This window comes from Myotis nattereri (genome assembly GCF_964212035.1).
Source record: "Myotis nattereri genome assembly, chromosome: 1".
NCBI classification, from domain to species: Eukaryota; Metazoa; Chordata; class Mammalia; order Chiroptera; family Vespertilionidae; genus Myotis; species Myotis nattereri.
In genome coordinates, this window is record NC_138075.1 from 65,542,138 (window position 1) to 65,560,440 (window position 18,303).

The 18,303-nt window shown below is 37.0% G+C and overlaps 1 protein-coding gene across 1 annotated transcript in view; it reads left to right on the top strand.

Annotated features, from left to right (window-relative positions):
• The window catches only part of UBR1 (ubiquitin protein ligase E3 component n-recognin 1), a 141,803-nt gene that overhangs the window by 38,866 nt on the left and 84,634 nt on the right, over positions 1-18,303 (top strand). Inside the window, exons 7-16 of the mRNA XM_081112661.1 lie at positions 667-805; positions 2,001-2,063; positions 2,339-2,462; positions 2,750-2,857; positions 3,493-3,581; positions 5,488-5,586; positions 6,469-6,626; positions 11,122-11,221; positions 12,505-12,633; positions 17,359-17,539. Of these exons, the coding sequence (XP_080968787.1) occupies positions 667-805; positions 2,001-2,063; positions 2,339-2,462; positions 2,750-2,857; positions 3,493-3,581; positions 5,488-5,586; positions 6,469-6,626; positions 11,122-11,221; positions 12,505-12,633; positions 17,359-17,539 (1,190 nt within the window). The remainder of the gene's footprint in view (positions 1-666; positions 806-2,000; positions 2,064-2,338; positions 2,463-2,749; positions 2,858-3,492; positions 3,582-5,487; positions 5,587-6,468; positions 6,627-11,121; positions 11,222-12,504; positions 12,634-17,358; positions 17,540-18,303) is intronic.

The window sequence follows — 18,303 nt, forward strand, 5'->3', positions numbered from 1 at the left end:
GAGATATGGTTCAATTCCCAGTCAGGGCACATGCCCGGATTGCAGGCTCAATCCCCAGTGGGGAGCGCACAGGAAGCAGCCAATCGGTGATTCTCATCATTGATGCTTCTTTCTCTCCCTCTCCCTTCCTCTTTCAATGTGTTCCTGCCACTAAACTGACAATAATAATCTACACCCAGTCATGGTGGCTCAGTGGTTGAGCATCGACCTGTGAACCAGGAGGTCACGGTTAGATTCCCCGTCAGGGCACATGCCCGGGTTACAGGCTCGGTCCCCACTAGGGGGAGTGCAGGAAGCAGCCAATCAACGATTCTGTTTCATTCATGTTTCTATCTCTCCCTCTCCCTTCCTCTCTGAAATCAATAAAAATATATTTTAAGAAAGTTAAAAAAAAATAAACTGATGATAATAATAATCTGTATCTGGAAGTGATTAAAAAAAAGTTGGGGAAAAGACATGGAAAAGGTAATACTTTTATTCGGGTTTTTAAAATTCCACAGTACTGTACTACTTAAAATAATTTCCTATATGAGTATTATAGTGGTACTTTCTCATATGTATGAACTTACACAATGCTGCTTCGGTACAAATGTCATATTATTTTAGTCTATTTTTCTTTTGTTTATTTGTTGCAATATCTGAATGCTTATCTTATTTTTTAAACAGGGAGAAAAATGAAAGATACTATTGTGTCCTTTTTAATGACGAACACCATTCATATGACCATGTCATATACAGTCTACAAAGAGCTCTTGACTGTGAGCTTGCAGAGGCCCAGTTGCATACCACTGCCATAGACAAAGAGGTTTGTGAGCTTCATTTGAATTATTGTACTGTCTTATATCCGTTCCTGGAAGTTAGGTGTTGACTGAGCCTTTGCCAAGTGCCTAGTATTGTGTTAGGTACAACCATCTTTTTCACCCATTTCTTATATCCTACACAAACTGGTTAAAACTTGACCTTTCTATGTGTGTATCATAGTTGTAGATAACTATAACTTTCCTCTTTTAGTCTAAGTAATTAGGTGGCTGAATGTATTTGGCAAAGAGTAAAGAATGTTGGCTCAACTTCAGTCCGTTTGTGTAATTTTTATTGAATGAATGAATAAATGTGTGAATTATTAAAAGTGTATGTTTCTGAGATTTTAACATTCATTAAAACTATTTTTAGAATAATATTCATTTATGGCTCAGCTTTTATTTCATTTCCATCCAAAGCAATGAGTTCCTCAGGTGTATAGAAAGACTGTTTAACACAATCCTGCCCTAGAGAGGAGTGTAATATAGTGAAAGAAGCAGAATGGCGTTAGTAATTAGTGTAGTGATTCCAGGGCTGAGGAAACAACATCCTGGCCACACCTCTCACCCACTAGTGGACCTTAAATGTGTTGTGCAACACATGCTGAGGAACTTTGAGTTATTCACGAGAAGTACTTATTTATTTATTTACTTATTTATTTATTATTTTTATTGATTTCGGAGAGGAAGGGAGAGGGAGAGAGATAAGAAACATCAATCATGAGAGAGAATCTATTGTCCGCTTCCTGATTGCCCTCTACTCGGGATCAAGCCTGCAACCCAGGCATGTGCCCTTGACCGTAATCAAACCTGGGACCCTTCAGTCTGCCAGCCAACATTCTCCACTGACCCAAACTGGCTGGGGCTATGCATGAGAAGTATTTAAAGCATATAGCAGGAGTTTACTAAACTTCAGTTATTATTATCAGGTGGAAATCGAGTACACTACAAAAAGTAAAGAACTGACATCTTGCTAGGCAGGAAATCTAAAATCCTAAAGTATAGAAATTCTCTACTAGTGGTATTAAAAGTTCTGGAGCTACCCGAAGGTGTTAAACATTTGTGTTTATTGTTCATCTTTTAACTTTTAGGCAGTCGACAAATGATTAATAATTAAGAACTGATTAGATTTTTGGGCTATATATTACTAATTGATTTGGATTGTCATTCTGCTATTTAGTTCTCATGTTTGTCTATTATTAGGGTCGTCGGGCTGTTAAAGCAGGTGCTTTTGCTGCTTGCCAGGAAGCAAAAGAAGATATAAAGGTAATTTTCTGAATTAGGGACGAAGAGAACATAAGAGGAATGCACATGTAAAACTACTATCTTTTTGAAATGGGTTTCATAGTTGGTCAGACGGTTGTGGGTTATTGTTAAGCTGAAATGGGTTTTGCATCCTAAGTAAAGATAGGGTTGATGTATTTGGATCCAGAGATTTGGAACTGCAGTAGTCATGTAATTTATTTTTTAAAGAATAGATTACTTAGTTAAAACAAAACTTTTAAAATTAGGGTTTTCTTTTATATTCCTTTTATTTGTAGAGTCATTCAGAAAATGTCTCTCAACATCCACTTCATGTAGAAGTTTTACACTCTGAGGTTATGGCTCATCAGAAATTTGCTTTACGTCTTGGCTCCTGGATGAACAAAATTATGAGCTATTCAAGTAAGCATATAGTCTAATACTGTGTTGTTTTTTTTAAATAGCTACAAATTAAAAATATTAAGTATAAAATAAAATTTCTTTTATTAATATATTTTGATTAATTTTCAGAAATGAATTTCAAGTACTGTAAATAATATTTTATTGGCTCTTGATTCTATGATGTTGACAGAATTGTCCTTGTTATCAAATGTGCAAAGATTAATGTTAATTTTTTCACATGCTATAGGAAACATACTTTTGGGAGAAATGTTTAAGAATAAAAATTATGTGATGACTTTTTTTTGTAGGTGATTTTAGACAGATCTTTTGCCAAGCATGCCTTAGAGAAGAACCTGGCTCTGAGAATCCCTGTCTCATAAGCAGGCTAATGCTTTGGGATGCAAAGCTTTATAAAGGTAGGTGGATCTTTGCTTATGCTGTTTGCTATGAAGCAAAGGAAGATTATGACCGTAAAGTGGAGCTATGATCTCTTTTGTTTACTATTATCAATGATCTTGGTTTATAAGATAAACATTAAGGTAAGATCGACCAATCAATATGTATTCTTCTATGTTGAAACTTGGGGATACTGCCTTTTAATTATAGTGCCTTTTCATTTAGTCAGGATCAGTAAAAGAAGTATGTATATGTATGTAGTGCCATTATTAAAGTTGTACTAATTTTTATAAATCTAAACAAAGAACAAAAAGTGAAAGGTAAGAGAGAAAGGCTAAAGGGGATGGAAAAGGGAAGAATAAAGAGTAAGTAGTTTTGAGTGAAATAGAATGAAAAGGAGTGGAGAAATGTTGGGAGAGGTAGAATGAAGTAAGATAAAGTAGTGAGAAGACTACAGAAAAAGAGGGAAAAGGCCATATATGTATATATTTTAAATTCTATCTATTAAATAATATAATAAATACAACTCATATTTGAGTCCTTGAGGTCTACTAGCATGTGAAATAATTTTATAATATTTTGCCACTTCTAATAGCTGGAATGTTTTTTTTGCCTTGGTGATACTACCCCACTTCCCCTCAAAAATGATTTATAGGTGCCCGTAAGATCCTTCACGAATTGATCTTCAGCAGTTTTTTTATGGAGATGGAATACAAAAAATTCTTTGCTATGGAATTTGTAAAGGTAATTGCTCTTTATAAATAGATATCAATAAACAGAAATAGAAAACATTTTTGTAAATGAAGTAATAGAAATAAAGGGGATAATTATGAATCCAGAATTTAATTTTAGGATTCATTTCTTTGTCAAACAGTTTTTTATTTTCACATTTGCTAGTATGGAAACAGTCTGGGAGAGGAGAAAGGTGGGAAATGACCTATTATTTGCTGAGACAGAACAATAGGAAGTTATCACGTTCATTCATCCTTTCTAATCATTTGCCTGTTAATATAATAAGAATAGAAGTGACTAGCTGAAAGTCATAGCAGGGAAAAGGAACATATAAGAATGCTAAAGGGCCCTGGCCACTTTGGCTCAGTGGATGAAGCATCGGCCTGTGGACTTAAGGTTCCCAGGTTCGATTCCGGTCAAGGGCACATGCCCAGATTGCAGGCTCGTTCCCCAGTAGGGGGTGTGCAGGAGGCAGTCAATCAATAATTCTCTCTCATCTTGATGTTTCTATCTCTCTCTCCCTCTTCCTCCTCTCTGAAATAAATTAAATATATATATATATATATATATATATATATATATATATATATATATGTATTTTTTTAAAAAAGAATGCTAAAGGGAGGCAGGAATTATATGGGCAAGAGTTCTGTTTTGCCTTATGTTAGGTATCCAATAACTACTTGTTAGGATCCTTTGATATTGAATTGCAGGCAGTTCTGTAAAACTTAAAACAAGGCAGAGGTAGGGCCCAGGATAGAACTGGAAGCAGAAAGTGAAATAATGATTGTTAAAGGCAAATGATACTATAGGGTAAGATCCTTCACTCCCTGGATTTTAGAAGTGGATTGTTAAAAGTAACTAAGACATTTGGTTTCTTAAAAGGTGATAATTCAGGTTGTCAGCTCTATTTTTCTAAAATTCTTTAGAGATACAATGTTGAACCATATGTGTAATCTGAAAGGAAATTATTTTCTTATACAAAATCAGTTCTCTTTACTAAGATGATATTTTTTGTATGCACTGGGTACCTCTTAAATCTATGGGAATTCTAATGGATAAAATTAAATATGTAGATCAAGGATCTAACACTACATGACTGAATGTATTATTATTTTTGGTCTCCCAATATGTCAGGGTTTATTTTCAGCTGGTGTGCACCAATATGGATAAGAAATTATGTACAGCCAGCATCCATTCTGTTTAAGGCTAGATTGAATCTGATTGGTTGGTTTTCTGGCTCATATCAGTTTATAAGTACTTGGAATATAGGCCATGGCCTATACCATTGGGGATAGAATTTGCTAGCGATTACCCCAGATCCTTCTTGGAGGAAGGATATACTGCACCATTGCAGTCCTCTGTGATGTTTTACCTGTGTTTGTGTGTTTTGTGCATCTTGTTGTTTGTTTTTAACATCTATTTATTTATTTTAAGCCTCACCAGAGGATATTTTTTCCATTGATTTTTAGAAAGAGTAGGAGGGAAGGAGAGAGAGTTAAGGTGGGAGGGGAAGAAGAGATGTGAGAGAGACACATCGATTGGTTGCTTCTTGCACATGCCCGGGGAATTGAATACTTGACCAAAAATCAAACCCGTGACCCTTTGGTGAGTGGGCTGATGCTCTAACCACTCAGACATACCAGCAAGGGCTGCATTTTTTATAGTTCTCACTTCCAACTCTGTGAGATTGGGCAGTTGAATTCATATTTCGTCTCTTATTCATTACTCTTATTCATTATTTTCTTTCTAATATATTTTTGTTGACCATATTATTTCCCATCAAGAAATAGGAATTATAATACTTGTCATCTTATATATAGAAACAGATTTGCAGCAGCTGTTAAAATTGGGATTTTTAAGTTTTCAGTAGTCATTTTTAATTGATTCTCCACTTATTACTTATTATATCTTTCAGTATTATAAACAGCTGCAGAAAGAATACATTAGTGATGATCATGATAGAAGTATCTCTGTAACTGCCCTGTCAGTTCAGATGTTTACTGTTCCTACTCTGGTATGTATTAATAATTTCTTTGCAATCTTTCTAAGTAAAACTTGTTTTGTTTTTTAAGAATTTTGCTTAGTGTTGATTCAAAACAATGTCAAAATCATTTTGTTGGGCTAATTTCATCTGGAAAATTGAATAATACTTAAGTGGTATCTGCATGTGAATAATATATTAATGGTATCCGAAGACAAGGTAACTTGTGAAGTGGGAATGATGGCACTACCTTTGTCTTAAAGTCCTGATCCATGAATTCCAGAGCTTATTTCTCAGTTTTAAGAGTAACGTAGGAGCAATGCCTTTTCAATACCAATTTTTTTTTTTTTTTTTTTTTTTTTGCTTTTTTTGTTGTTGTTGTCCTTTAGTTATTGGGGTGAGTAAAGATAAAGCAGGTGCAGGGTATGACTCCAGTATTGTGGGAGATATAGTGCTGCATAGAACTGGGAGGAGAGTAGAAGATTCTGCTTTCTTTTTGTGCTACTTTTTTTCCTATTTCTTTTGGACAGTTCGGCTAACTATACTTTCCCATTTCAAAGTCCAGCGAAAGGGATGGGAAGAGATAGTGGCTGGGAGGTAGGGGGATGTGCCATAATAAATAATAATGTGACAAGTTATGAAGTATATCTATGATTGTTCTACTTTTGTTCGTTGTATGATTGCCTATGGTAAGCATTATATAAATAATCTTAGTAATGGGTTTGGAGTGTCCAGACAGGTGTTTTCTAGTTATTGAGGAATAGGGAATTTTTTACTTTTAGAAAATAGCTTCTCAGAAATTGCTGTTCTGTGAGACAAAGGACTGTGTTTGATCTTCAGTAAACATATTAAAAATGACTTACTGACCAACCAAATAAGTTAATACTAAAGACAACATCTTGAAATATTCTGCAGGCTCGACATCTTATTGAAGAGCAGAATGTTATTTCTGTCATTACTGAAACTTTGCTAGAAGTTTTGCCTGAGTACTTGGATAGGAACAACAAATTCAACTTCCAGGGTTATAGCCAGGACAAATTGGGACGAGTATATGCTGTTATATGTGATCTAAAGTAAGTTGTTCGAGTCAAAAGGTGAAGGTACTTATTAAACACACTGCTTATTTGTTCTGTCTTGTAAATAAACCTCTGATGCTTTTGGTTATCTAAGATTCACTTATTATAATGAGAAGTAAAAAGAACCCTTACTGTCTCACATCAATAAATGTTTTAAGTGAAGGCTTCTTATAGAGTTAAAACCAAATTAATAAAAAAGGGGCCTGTCACAGTAACTTAGGGTCAGTAAATGAATCTCCACTTAGTTCCACTTCTGTACTTTGGTTCTGTCCCTCTTGTATAGTCTCTTCGGGCATAGTTTCAGATGATTTAGTTGGTGTGAATTTTGTTTTAACTCCCGTTTTCATGCATGTAACCAAGTTATTGATATTCATCAGTGGTTTCTTAAGTTTTTCTCCTTGAAGAAAGTGGAGAGTTTCTTTTTAAACTAAAATGGAAATCACATGATAAATCTTGGGATTATTGGACCTAAAAGGGAATTTATTTTAGTAATAAATGGTGAATATTATAAGGGTTGTAATATCAACTATTAAATAATTCATAAACTTCAAAAAATTCTTTTCTTTTAGAATCTATTAAGATAAAATATATTTCATGTAGTTTGCTATTTAAAATGAAGGGCTCCATGACATAATTATTTCTAGTCCTGAGGGGGAAAAATCAAATTTTGTCCCCTTCTTCTGGTGACCATGTAGGGCACATTGTAGGGTATAGAGAGATGGAAACAAATAGACTTCCAAACCAACCTAGAAATAGTTGAATCTATTTTAAAAATACATTTGAAAGATTTCTGGAATTATGCCTTGGATCCTTGATGAGGAAAATGCTTCCAGACCTTTTCAAATTCCTCAATTTCTGAATATGATTATGACGTACAAATCTTTCTTTAAAGTTCAGTAAATTATTATGTTATTACATCTTCAGTACAAGTCGAGACGGTGGAAGAATTCAGTAGTAAGTCATCATTTAGCTATTGTGATTCACAAATTCTGCATAAATTATATATTAGGCAAAACAAACAAAAAATATACAAAAACTCCAATGGAGTGCTTATAGTTATCAGTGTTAAATTAGTATATTCATCATTTTTTGGTCTACTGTATAGTAAAAATCTCTTTACTGTGGCTCTCACTGTGAAGTACTCTTGTAACTGAGTTATTTTTATATCCAGAGAAGAGATGCATTATCACATCATTGTCTCATCATATTTTATTTTATGGATCTCTGATTATAGTTATTCTTTATGATGAATAACTTAGAGTCAGGACATCCCTGCATACCCATATGATAAAACTTTAAGAGATCCTGGTTTGGAAGGCAACTTTAAAGTTTTCCTACTCTTTTGATGCTTACAAGTTCTCTTCTACATCCTTACCTAAATAGTGATATCTCTGAATACAAGGAAAAGGGAAAGTGAACATATTTTGAGCACCTGTCCAACAGATACTGTTCTAGGCTTCTCATGTAACTCACTCTCACGAGTGTCCTCTGTTCTTTTTTAAAAAATATATATTTTTATTTCAGAGAGGAAGGGAGAGGGAGAGAGATAGAAACATCAATGATGAGATAGAATCATTGATCAGCCATCTCCTGCACGCCCCACACTGGGGACTGAGCCTGCAACCGGGCATGTGCCCTGACCAGGAATTGAACCATGACCTCCTGGTTCATAGGTCATTGCTCAACTATTGAGCAACACCAGCCTAGCTTCTGTTCTTTTTTAGTAACTGTTATGTGCTAAGGAGCTTAACTTATTTCACCTTATTTTATTCTTGCAACATTCTCATAAGCTAGGTGATTTAATTTTATTTTTAGATTATAATTATTTGCCTAAGGTCACAGAGCTAGTAAGTAGCAGACCTTGGATCTGAGCCCAGCACTGTTTTATCTATAATATTCAAATTCTTTTTACTTCATCATTTAGCCTCACAAAATAAATATCAATAAAACTTCTCTGAAAGTTAGCCTAAAACATCAATCAGATATACCCTTCATTTAACAAATAGCTATTGAATCCCATTTTCTCCGTCATTCTTAGTACAAATTTTGCAGTCATATCTTATTTTTACTCTTTCCCCATAGATTTATTTATTTGCCACTTCTTTCTGAACCCGGCTTTTAAATCAGAAATAACCACAAATATTTAATGTCTTTTAATTGTTTCTAGAATAAAGTCTAAATTCTTTCAGAATTTGTAGCTCTCCATAGTCTTACCATATGTGCTACTAATCTGACTGTAGTATTTAATGTTTGTTAGTACTAGTAGAAGCTCTGTTAAGTCTGCCTCAGAAAATTTTCATTCTCTCAAACCAGTGTATTCCACCCGTTGAGTAGCCCCATCCAGCTGTTACAAGTTCATTATTTTATATTGAACTCTGTCTTTTTGTAGCTTTCCTTCTGTAGTTCTGTTTCCCTTTGTCCATTCAGAACTTCAATTCTCATTTAACTTGAAGATAGCAGGCATATCTGCCAAATCTTCACTGGTTGAGTTTCATTAGTTTCCTTAGCCATATTCATTTCATATTTAAAATTCCTTCTAAATTATTGTCCTTCTCTACTAAACCGGTTCTAGTTGAATGTATAACATTTAAGCTAGTTGTGAATAAATGAACACAGTACTCTGAGGTCTACATAATAGAAGGAAGGGATTGTTATACTAGGATCATTTTATTTCATTTTACTTTTTATTGTTTTTGTGTTTTGCTTTTTTTGTTAATCCTCACCTGAGAATATTTTTCTATTGATTTTTAGAGAGAGTGGAAGTGAGGGGAAGAGACAAGAGAGAGAGAAACACAGGGCCCAGGGAGCGAGCCTGCAACTGAGGTTTGTGACCTTGACTGGAATCGAACCTGGGACTCTCCAGTCCACAGGCCGACGCTCTATCCACTGAGCCAAACCAGTTAGGACAACAATAAAGATTTTAAAAAAAGATTTAGAGCCCGGGCCAGTTTTTCTCAGTGGTTAGAGTTGTGGGTTCAATTCCCTGTCCTGGTTGGAACGCAAGCAGGAGGCAACCAATTGATGTGTCTCTCATGTGGATGTTTCTCTCTCTCCCTCTCCCCCTGCCATCCACTGTCTCTAAAAAAATCAATGGAAAAAATATCCTCACTCCTTGGGTGAGCCTGGAAGGAAAGAAGGAAGGAAGGAAGGAGGGAGGGAGGGAGGGAGGGAGGGAGGGAGGGAGATTTTGAAAGGTTATTAGTGTATGATTATATTTTTAACATATTAATGGATATCTAGAGAAAGGAAGAATTAAACTACAATTCTTACAATCTTTACAAAGTAAAAAAATATTTTTCCTATCTTTGTTGCCTTGTCTTTTATGTTCCTACTTTACTTCCTTTGTATTTTATTTTGTTTTTAGTGCTTAACATTGTATTGCAGTGTCCACTATCCATATCTATTTTCCCAGTATACTAAGGACCTCAAGGACAGGATGTCTTGGTCATGTTTATGTTCCCAATGTGTGATATTTAACAGGAATTGATTGGGATTGACTGAGTGCAAAATAATTTTTATAATTGCTAGATTCCTTTCTGAGAAGTCATTTCACAATAAACATTGTTTTCATTGGATATGAAGCCAGTTCCAAATATCCTGACTCCCCCCCATCCCCAACTGTAGTGTATTTATTGTCTGAAATCAGGTCGTAGGAATAAATAGCTCTGGAGAACCAGTGCAGATGTTCACAAATCTCTAGTCATTACACACTCAGCAGCAACAACAAAGTTGTTAAATCCTCTTAGACCAAACTACTATATGTGTTGTGAATTTTCTGTAATTCTCATGACTGCATGTCTTTTGCGGGGAGGGGGAAAGTGTGTAATTTTAGTACAATAAGTATTTATTAGTTTACAAAATATTCTGAAGCCCTAACCGGTTTGGCTCAGTGGATAGAGCGTTGGTCTGCAGATTGAAGGGTCCCAGGTTCGATTCCAGTCAAGGGCATGTACCTTGGTTGCGGGCACATCCACAGTAGGAGGTGTGCAGGAGGCAGCTGAATTGATGTTTCTCTCACATCAATGTTTCTAACTCTCTATCCCTCTCCCTTCCTCTCTGTAAAAAATCAATAAAATATATTTTTTAAAAAATATTCTGAAATCATTTGTCTGTACAAATAGCGTGTATTCTACACACGCTGTTTTGACATGCATTTTGAGGCTGAAGGCAATTTTTACCTCCCTTTGGGTGAAGGGTATAAACAATCCTAAAAAATCTGTACTATAGTTATCCAACTGTGATAAGGTAAGTTGCTTCTGGGTTCATTTAATCAGAACTACCTTTTGAGTGGAGAAGTCAGGCTTAGCTTTGACATCTGTCTCTTCTGGAGCATTCACATATTGCTGGGATAATTCTAGCTCTGCCCAGAGCTTTTAATTATAAGAAATTATAATACATAATTTTGATTAATCAATATTGTTTATAACCCTGAGTACTTTAAACTATCTCAAAATATGGAAGTGAAATATTTCTTTGTCTCTTAATATTGTAGGTACATCCTAATCAGCAAGCCCACCATCTGGACAGAAAGATTAAAAATGCAGTTCCTTAAAGGTTTTCGATCTTTTCTGAAGATTCTTACCTGTATGCAGGTATGGTACAGTTCTGTACACCAGTAAGATAAAGTTATTTTTTAAAATTTAACCTGTGCCCTAACTGGTTTGCCTCAGTGAATAGAGCGTCAGCCTGTGGACTGAAAGGTCCCAGGTTCCATTCCGGTCAAGTGCATGTACCTTGGTTGAGGGCACATCCCCAGTGGGAGGTGTGCAGGAGGCAGCTGATTGATGTTTCTCTTTCTCTCTCATCGATGTTTCTAACTCTCTATCCCTCTCCCTTCCTCTCTGTAAAAAATCAATAAAAATATATTTAAAAAAAATTTAACCTGAGTCTTTAATATTTCTTAGCAAATTTTGGTTTTTATATCAGGAAGAATATATCTAGCAAACTAGAAATAAAATGCAAACACTGCCTCACTGATCCTGCCTTATGTGATACTGTAATAAGCACTTTACACGAATTATCTCTTTGAACCTCATAGCAATCTTATGAAGTAGTTACTATTATTACCTCCCTTTTTATAGATAAGGGAATTGAAGCTTAGAAATAATTTTATCAGGGTCACACAGCTAGAAAGTGACCGAGCTGAGAATTGAATCTATGCATTCTGACCTAGTATAACAGCCATGTCAAAAAGCTATGCACATGTGGTGCTGGCCGGTGTCGTTCACTGTTTAGAGCAGCGGTTCTCAACCTGTGGGTCGCGACCCCTTTGGAGGTCGAACAACCCTTTCACAGGGGTCGCCTAAGACCATCGGAAAACACATATATAATTACATATTGTTTTTGTGATTAATAACTATGCTTTAATTACATTCAGTTTGTAACAATGAAAATACATCCTGCATATAAGATATTTACATTATGATTCATAACAGTAGCAAAATTATAGTTATGAAGTAGCAATGAAAATAATTTTATGGTTGGGGGTCACCACAACATGAGGAACTGTATTAAAGGGTCGCGGCATTAGGAAGGTTGAGAACCACTGGTTTAGAGCATCAGCCTGCCCACCAAAAGGTTGCAGGTTCAGTTCCTGGTCAAGGGCCCCGTGTGTCTTTCTCACATCAGTGTTTCTCTCTCTCTCTTCCTCCTCCCTCACCCACCCTCCCTTTCACTATCTCTGTAAGTCAATGGTAAAAATATTCTCAGGTAAGGATTAACAACAACAACAAAAAGCTACGCATACTAGTATATGAATATGAATCCTGATAATTCTATATTTTGCTAGTAGAGGAGTGAAAAAGAGGGCATACATCTATATCTATACACACACACACACACACATATATATATGTTAATCACTTTTTTTTTGCAGGGAATGGAAGAAATTAGAAGACAGGTTGGACAACATATAGAAGTGGATCCTGACTGGGAGGCTGCCATTGCCATACAGATGCAATTGAAGAATATTCTACTCATGTTCCAAGAGTGGTGTGCTTGTGATGTAAGTAAAATTGTTAGTAGGAGCAGTGTCTTTTTAAGTGCTCTAGTGCTTATTATAGTTTAGTTTAATATTGCAACGTCCTTGATGCAAAGTTAATTAAGTAGTTTCTTATATATTTGATTCTGTCTTATTAAAATTTATGAAGAAAATTCAGTTTTTCACACTTAATTAGAAAGTGTTCTCCATGGTAGTTTCATTTACCTTAGAAATAGTAAGTTTTTAAAAAAATACAACATACATTTATTTATGTATGTATTTGTTTCCTTGGACATGAATATAAATAATATGGAAATTGGGACCACATAACACAGACTTTTAAATATTCCAACAATGGAGAGGGATGGCTATTCATTCAATTAAGTGCTTTATTACATGTGTTAAACCAGTAAGAAAATTAATTTCAAAATATAGGACTAATATATTTCCTTAAGTAATAATTTTAGACCATAACCCTCTTTTAGATCATAACCCTACCACAGATTCTGTTTTGGGAGTAAGAGCTTACTTATTTTCTGTTCTGAGAAAATTGACACCTGAGTCAAATTCTTTCATTTTCTTCAGTTTCTATCTCTCACCACAGTCTGTTCACCAACTAAGTTTGTATCTTCCCTATTGGTCTCTTTCTTTTCATCTCTTTCTAAAACTAATGTCTCTACCAAGGCTCTTTGTCCCAACCTATATTAGTTCTTTCTGGAGTTTGATTCCTTGGTTGTCTCCTCTGGTATTTCCCACTCTTGCATTCATTTGCCTGTAAACACATATCCTTAAAAACAACAAGAATAAAAGTTCCCTTACTTGTCTTTGCTACCTCTGTAAACTATATTCTTGCTCTCTTTTTTCCTTTTCTGCTCCACCACCAGCAGTTAGTGATAGACACAAAAGACCTTAATCCAGCACAACAGCTTTTTAAAAAATATATTTTTTTATTGATTTTGGGGAGGAAGGGAGAGGGAGAGAGAGACAGAAACATCAATAATGGAGAGAATCATTAATCAGCTGCCTCCTGCATGCCCCCCACTGGAGATCGAGTCTGTAACCCAAGCATGTGCCCTTGACTGGAATCAAACCCAGGATTCTTCAATCCACAGGCTGATGCTCTATCCACTGGGCCAAACTGGCTAGGGCCAGCACAGTAGCTTTATAGAACAAAGACAGGAAATATTGTTCAGCAACTAGTCACAGAACATATTTTTGGCTCCTCTCAGTTTTATGAAGGGCATGCATAATTCTTGGAGATGAGGTCAAAATGTCTGTTGTTTATCTTGACATCTGTCACGCCTTCTGAAGTCATTTATGTCTACTAGTAGAGGCCCGGTGCAGGAAATCCGTGCACTCGGGAGGGGGGTTCCCCAGCCTTGCCTGTGCCCTCTCACAGTGAGGGAGCCTCGCGATCAATCTCCCCGAAGAGGTAGGCCCCGCCCACCTATCCAGGGCTCCTCAATGGATTGCCCCAAAGAGGTAGGACGGAGTCAGGGGTTCCACCTCTGCACCATGTGGAACTGCCAGGACCTGCCTCCACAGCTCCGTGTGGAGCTGCCGGGATCCCCGGCATCACCACGCAGAGCAGCTGGGACCCGCCTGCACAACGTGCACGCAGCATCAAGTCCCTGTCCACCTGCGAGTGCCTCACCATGCAGGCAGCCCCGCCCACCCACGTGCACCTGCTGCACACACAGCCTCCTGATGATGGATTATTACGGTGTGAGGGCATCATGGCGTGAGGGCGTGATGACCACATAGGCTTTTATTAGTATAGACTAGAGGCCCGGTGCACAAAATTCGTGCACAGGGTGGGGTTGTCCCTCAGCCAGGCCTGTACCCTCTCCAATCTGGGACCCCTCGGGGGATGTCTGACTGCTGGTTTCGGCCCGATCTCTCCTGGCAGTCGGACATTCCTCTCACAATCTGGGACTGCTGGCTCCTAACCACTTGCCTGCCTGCCTGCCTGATTACCCCTAACCGCTTCTACCTGCCAGCCTGATCGCCCCCTAACTGCTCCCCTGCTGGCCTGATTGATGCCTAACTGCTCCCCTGTTGGCCCAGTCGCCCCCAACTGCCCTCTCCTGCTGGCCTGGTCGCCCCTAACTGCCTTTCCCTGCCGCCCCAATCACCCCCAACTGCCCTCCTCTGCTGGCCTGTTCACCCCCAACTTCCCTCCCTGCCGGGCCATCTTGTGGTGGCCATCTTGTGATGATGTGAGGGCATCACGTGAGGGCACGAGGACCACCTAGGCTTTTATTAGTACAGATTGTTGCTCTTTAGAGTCTGGCTTCTGCCCTTACCAAATGACAGGAATTGCTTTTTGAAAAAATTTCAAAGGATCTTTTTAAGTAACCAAATTCAGAGGTCTTCTCTAAGGCCCCATCTTCCTTAAAATGTCTATAGCATCGTTTCCTGTTGAGTACCTTAACCTTTTTGAAACGTTCTTTCCCTCTAATTTTCACAAATCTACATTATCCAATATTTGTATTGACTGCCCATTTAAATGAGACCTTTCCCAATAGTCTCTTTTTATTTCTACCACCACAATTAAAACTTCATATAAATGACTCTTTCAAGCTATAATATCATTTCTGTTTGTGTGTTAGACATTCCTGCTTAGATCTTACACTTATTTCAAATTCAGAATATAATAAATTGAGCCCTGGCAAGCTTGGCTCAATGTATAGAGCATCGGCCTGTGGACTGAAGGGTCCACAGGTTTGATTCCGGTCAAGGGCATGTGCCTGGGTTGAGGGCTCGATCCCCGGTGGGGGGTGTGCAGGAGGCAGCCAATCAATGATTCTCTCTCATAATTGATGTTTCTATCTCTCTCTCCCTCTCCCGTCCTCTCTGAAATCATTTAAAAGAAAAAAGAATATAATAAATTGATTTGTCATCATTTCCTTCTACTTACAACTTGCATGTTCTCTTCTTGATTGCTCTTGTTCCATTAAAGACACTATGATTCATACATTCATCCATATGGGAAATCTCAAGAGCTACTGCATTCTCTGTGTTAAATTGTTAACAGATATTTTTGATGGTAAAAAAAGTTCTGTGCGCCCTAGCTGGTTTGGCTTAGTGGATAAAGTGTTGGGCTTCAGACTGAAGGTTCCCGGGTTTGATTCCATCCAAGGGCACATGCCCGGGTTGTGGGCTCGATCCCCAGTAAGGGGCGTGCAGGAGGCAGCCAATCAATGATTCTCTCTCATCCTTGATGTTTCTGTCTTCTCTCCCTCTCCCTTCCTCTCTGAAATCTATAAAAAATAATTTTTAAAAAAAATTATATTTAAAGAATAAAAGCTCTGTGCTCACATAAGATTGGGAAATGCTAGGTTGAACAAATTCAAACAGGAATTTTTAAGCCACTGAACTTTTTAAACTTTTTTTTTAATTTATTGATTTTAAAGAGACAGAAAGAGATCTATTTGTTGTTCCACTTATTTATGCATTCATTGGTTGATTTTTTTTAAAAGAATATTGATTTTTAGAAAGAGGAAGAGAGAGAGAGAACATCCATGTGGGAGTACAACATAAATCTGCTGCCTCCTGCACACCCCTTACTGGGGATTGAGCCTGCAACCCTGGCATGTGCCCTTGACTGAGAATCAAACCTCCTGGTGCACAGGATAATGCCCAACCAACTGAGTCATACCAGCCAGGATCATTGATTGATTCTTGTATGTGCCCTCACCAGTGATTAGACCCACAATCTTGTTTTATTGGAATGATGCTCTAACCAACTGAGCTACCCAGCCAGGGCCTGAACTTCTCAAACTCTTTAATTAATGTGCTAATTTCTAAGAGGGATAGTCCCAAAATTTATTTGATAATAGTATTCCTTTTTGAAGATAAAATCAGTTTGAGAAGCACTATCTTAAAAAGTGGCCTTTTGGGACATGTGCAGGAAGCAACCAATCAATGTGTCTCTCACATCGATGTTTCTCTCTCTCTTTGTCTCTCTCCCTCCCTTCCACTCTCTAAAAATCAATGGAAAAATATAGTCGGTTAAGGATTAACAACAACAAAGAAGTGATAATCCTAACATTTATTTTGGGTTCTTTTTTCCCCTGACTACTCCCACTCTAGTTGAGACCTTTTATCACCTTACGCTTAGACTTTGTAGTAATCTTCCTACTGGTTTCGTTGGTTCCTAACATTACTCTCTACTCTATTGACACCCATTAATTCTTGAAGCAGTGAGTTGTCTATATTATTATACTTCAGATACCATCAATGTATTCACATGCCAATGCCCAGGCATATTTCCACTTTAATTGCTCATTAATTCCATCCACAAAACCTTGGATTTTTCTAGTTTTATTCCTTTACTCCTGAACAGGAGGTGTATTCTCCGTTATTTTTCTTTGCTTATTCTGTATCTCTGCTCATAATGCCATCATTTTCTTATCTTTTCTCCATATTTATATTCTGCTTATTCTTTAGACCCCACTCAAAAATTGCTTTCACATTATGTCTTCCCAGTTGTTTGTGATGCTTTTCCCCCCTCTTAGTGGAATAGTTTCTGTCATTTACATGGTACTTACTAGTACAATTTTTCACATTGTGTGTGTGTATACAGGCATGTGCCTCTCTCTTTCTTATATTTCCTACTGGTTTACAGATCCTGTGGAGGTAGCCTTAGTAATTCATAGAACAATTTTGCGCTTGTACTTAGCAAATATTTATTGAATAATGTGGTAAAGTAGATCATTTGTCATTTTATTTCCATTTTTCTTCTAGGAAGAACTCTTACTAGTGGCATATAAAGAATGTCACAAAGCTGTGATGAGGTGTAGTACAAGTTTTATGTCTAGTAGCAAGACAGTAGTACAATTGTGTGGTCACACTTTGGAAACTAAGTCCTACAGAGTATCTGAAGATCTCGTAAGCATACATCTTCCACTCTCAAGGACTCTTGCTGGTGAGTGTTAGTTTTTTGCTTTGTTTCTGTTAGCTATGTTTCCTAGATATTCAGAGGACTAGAATCATATCTATTTTTGTTCTATGCTAAGTATGTATAGGCATACTCAGATCAGATACTGCAGTTACGATCTGTCACTGTCCTTCAAAGAGCTGTCACTAAACATCTAAGGATGCTTGTTTTCCTAGGCCTTCTGTCATCTTGGTCAACAAATGGATCTTACAGTACACACTTAAAGACTAACTTGATAACTCATCTCCCGCCCAAATCTCAATATAGTAAAATCTTGTTGCTGGTTTTTAATCTCTTTTCTGCCAAATTGCACAAGTGTTGCTGGTGTCACTGTTTCTTTCACCACCAAAAGAAAGATCATAGATTTCCTTTATTCATTCTTTGATTTGCATTTCCATGTAAGCTAGCCCTGTCAGGGTTGTTGTTGTTTTAAACTTTATAGAAGTGTATATATTTTAACTGTGCTAAAATATACATAATATAAAATTTACCATTTTAACTGTTTAGTTCTGTGGCATTAAGTACATTGTTTTGTGCAGCATCACCAATATCCATCTCCAGAATATTTTTCATCTTCCCAAACTCAAATTCTGTACCCATTCAACTTAACTCCTCATTTCCCACTCCCTGCATTTCCTGGCAGCCACTATTCTACTTTCTGTCTCTGTAACTTTATTATTATAGGTACCTCATATGAGTGCAATCATACACATCTCCTTTTATAACTGACTTATTGCACTTAGCATAATGTC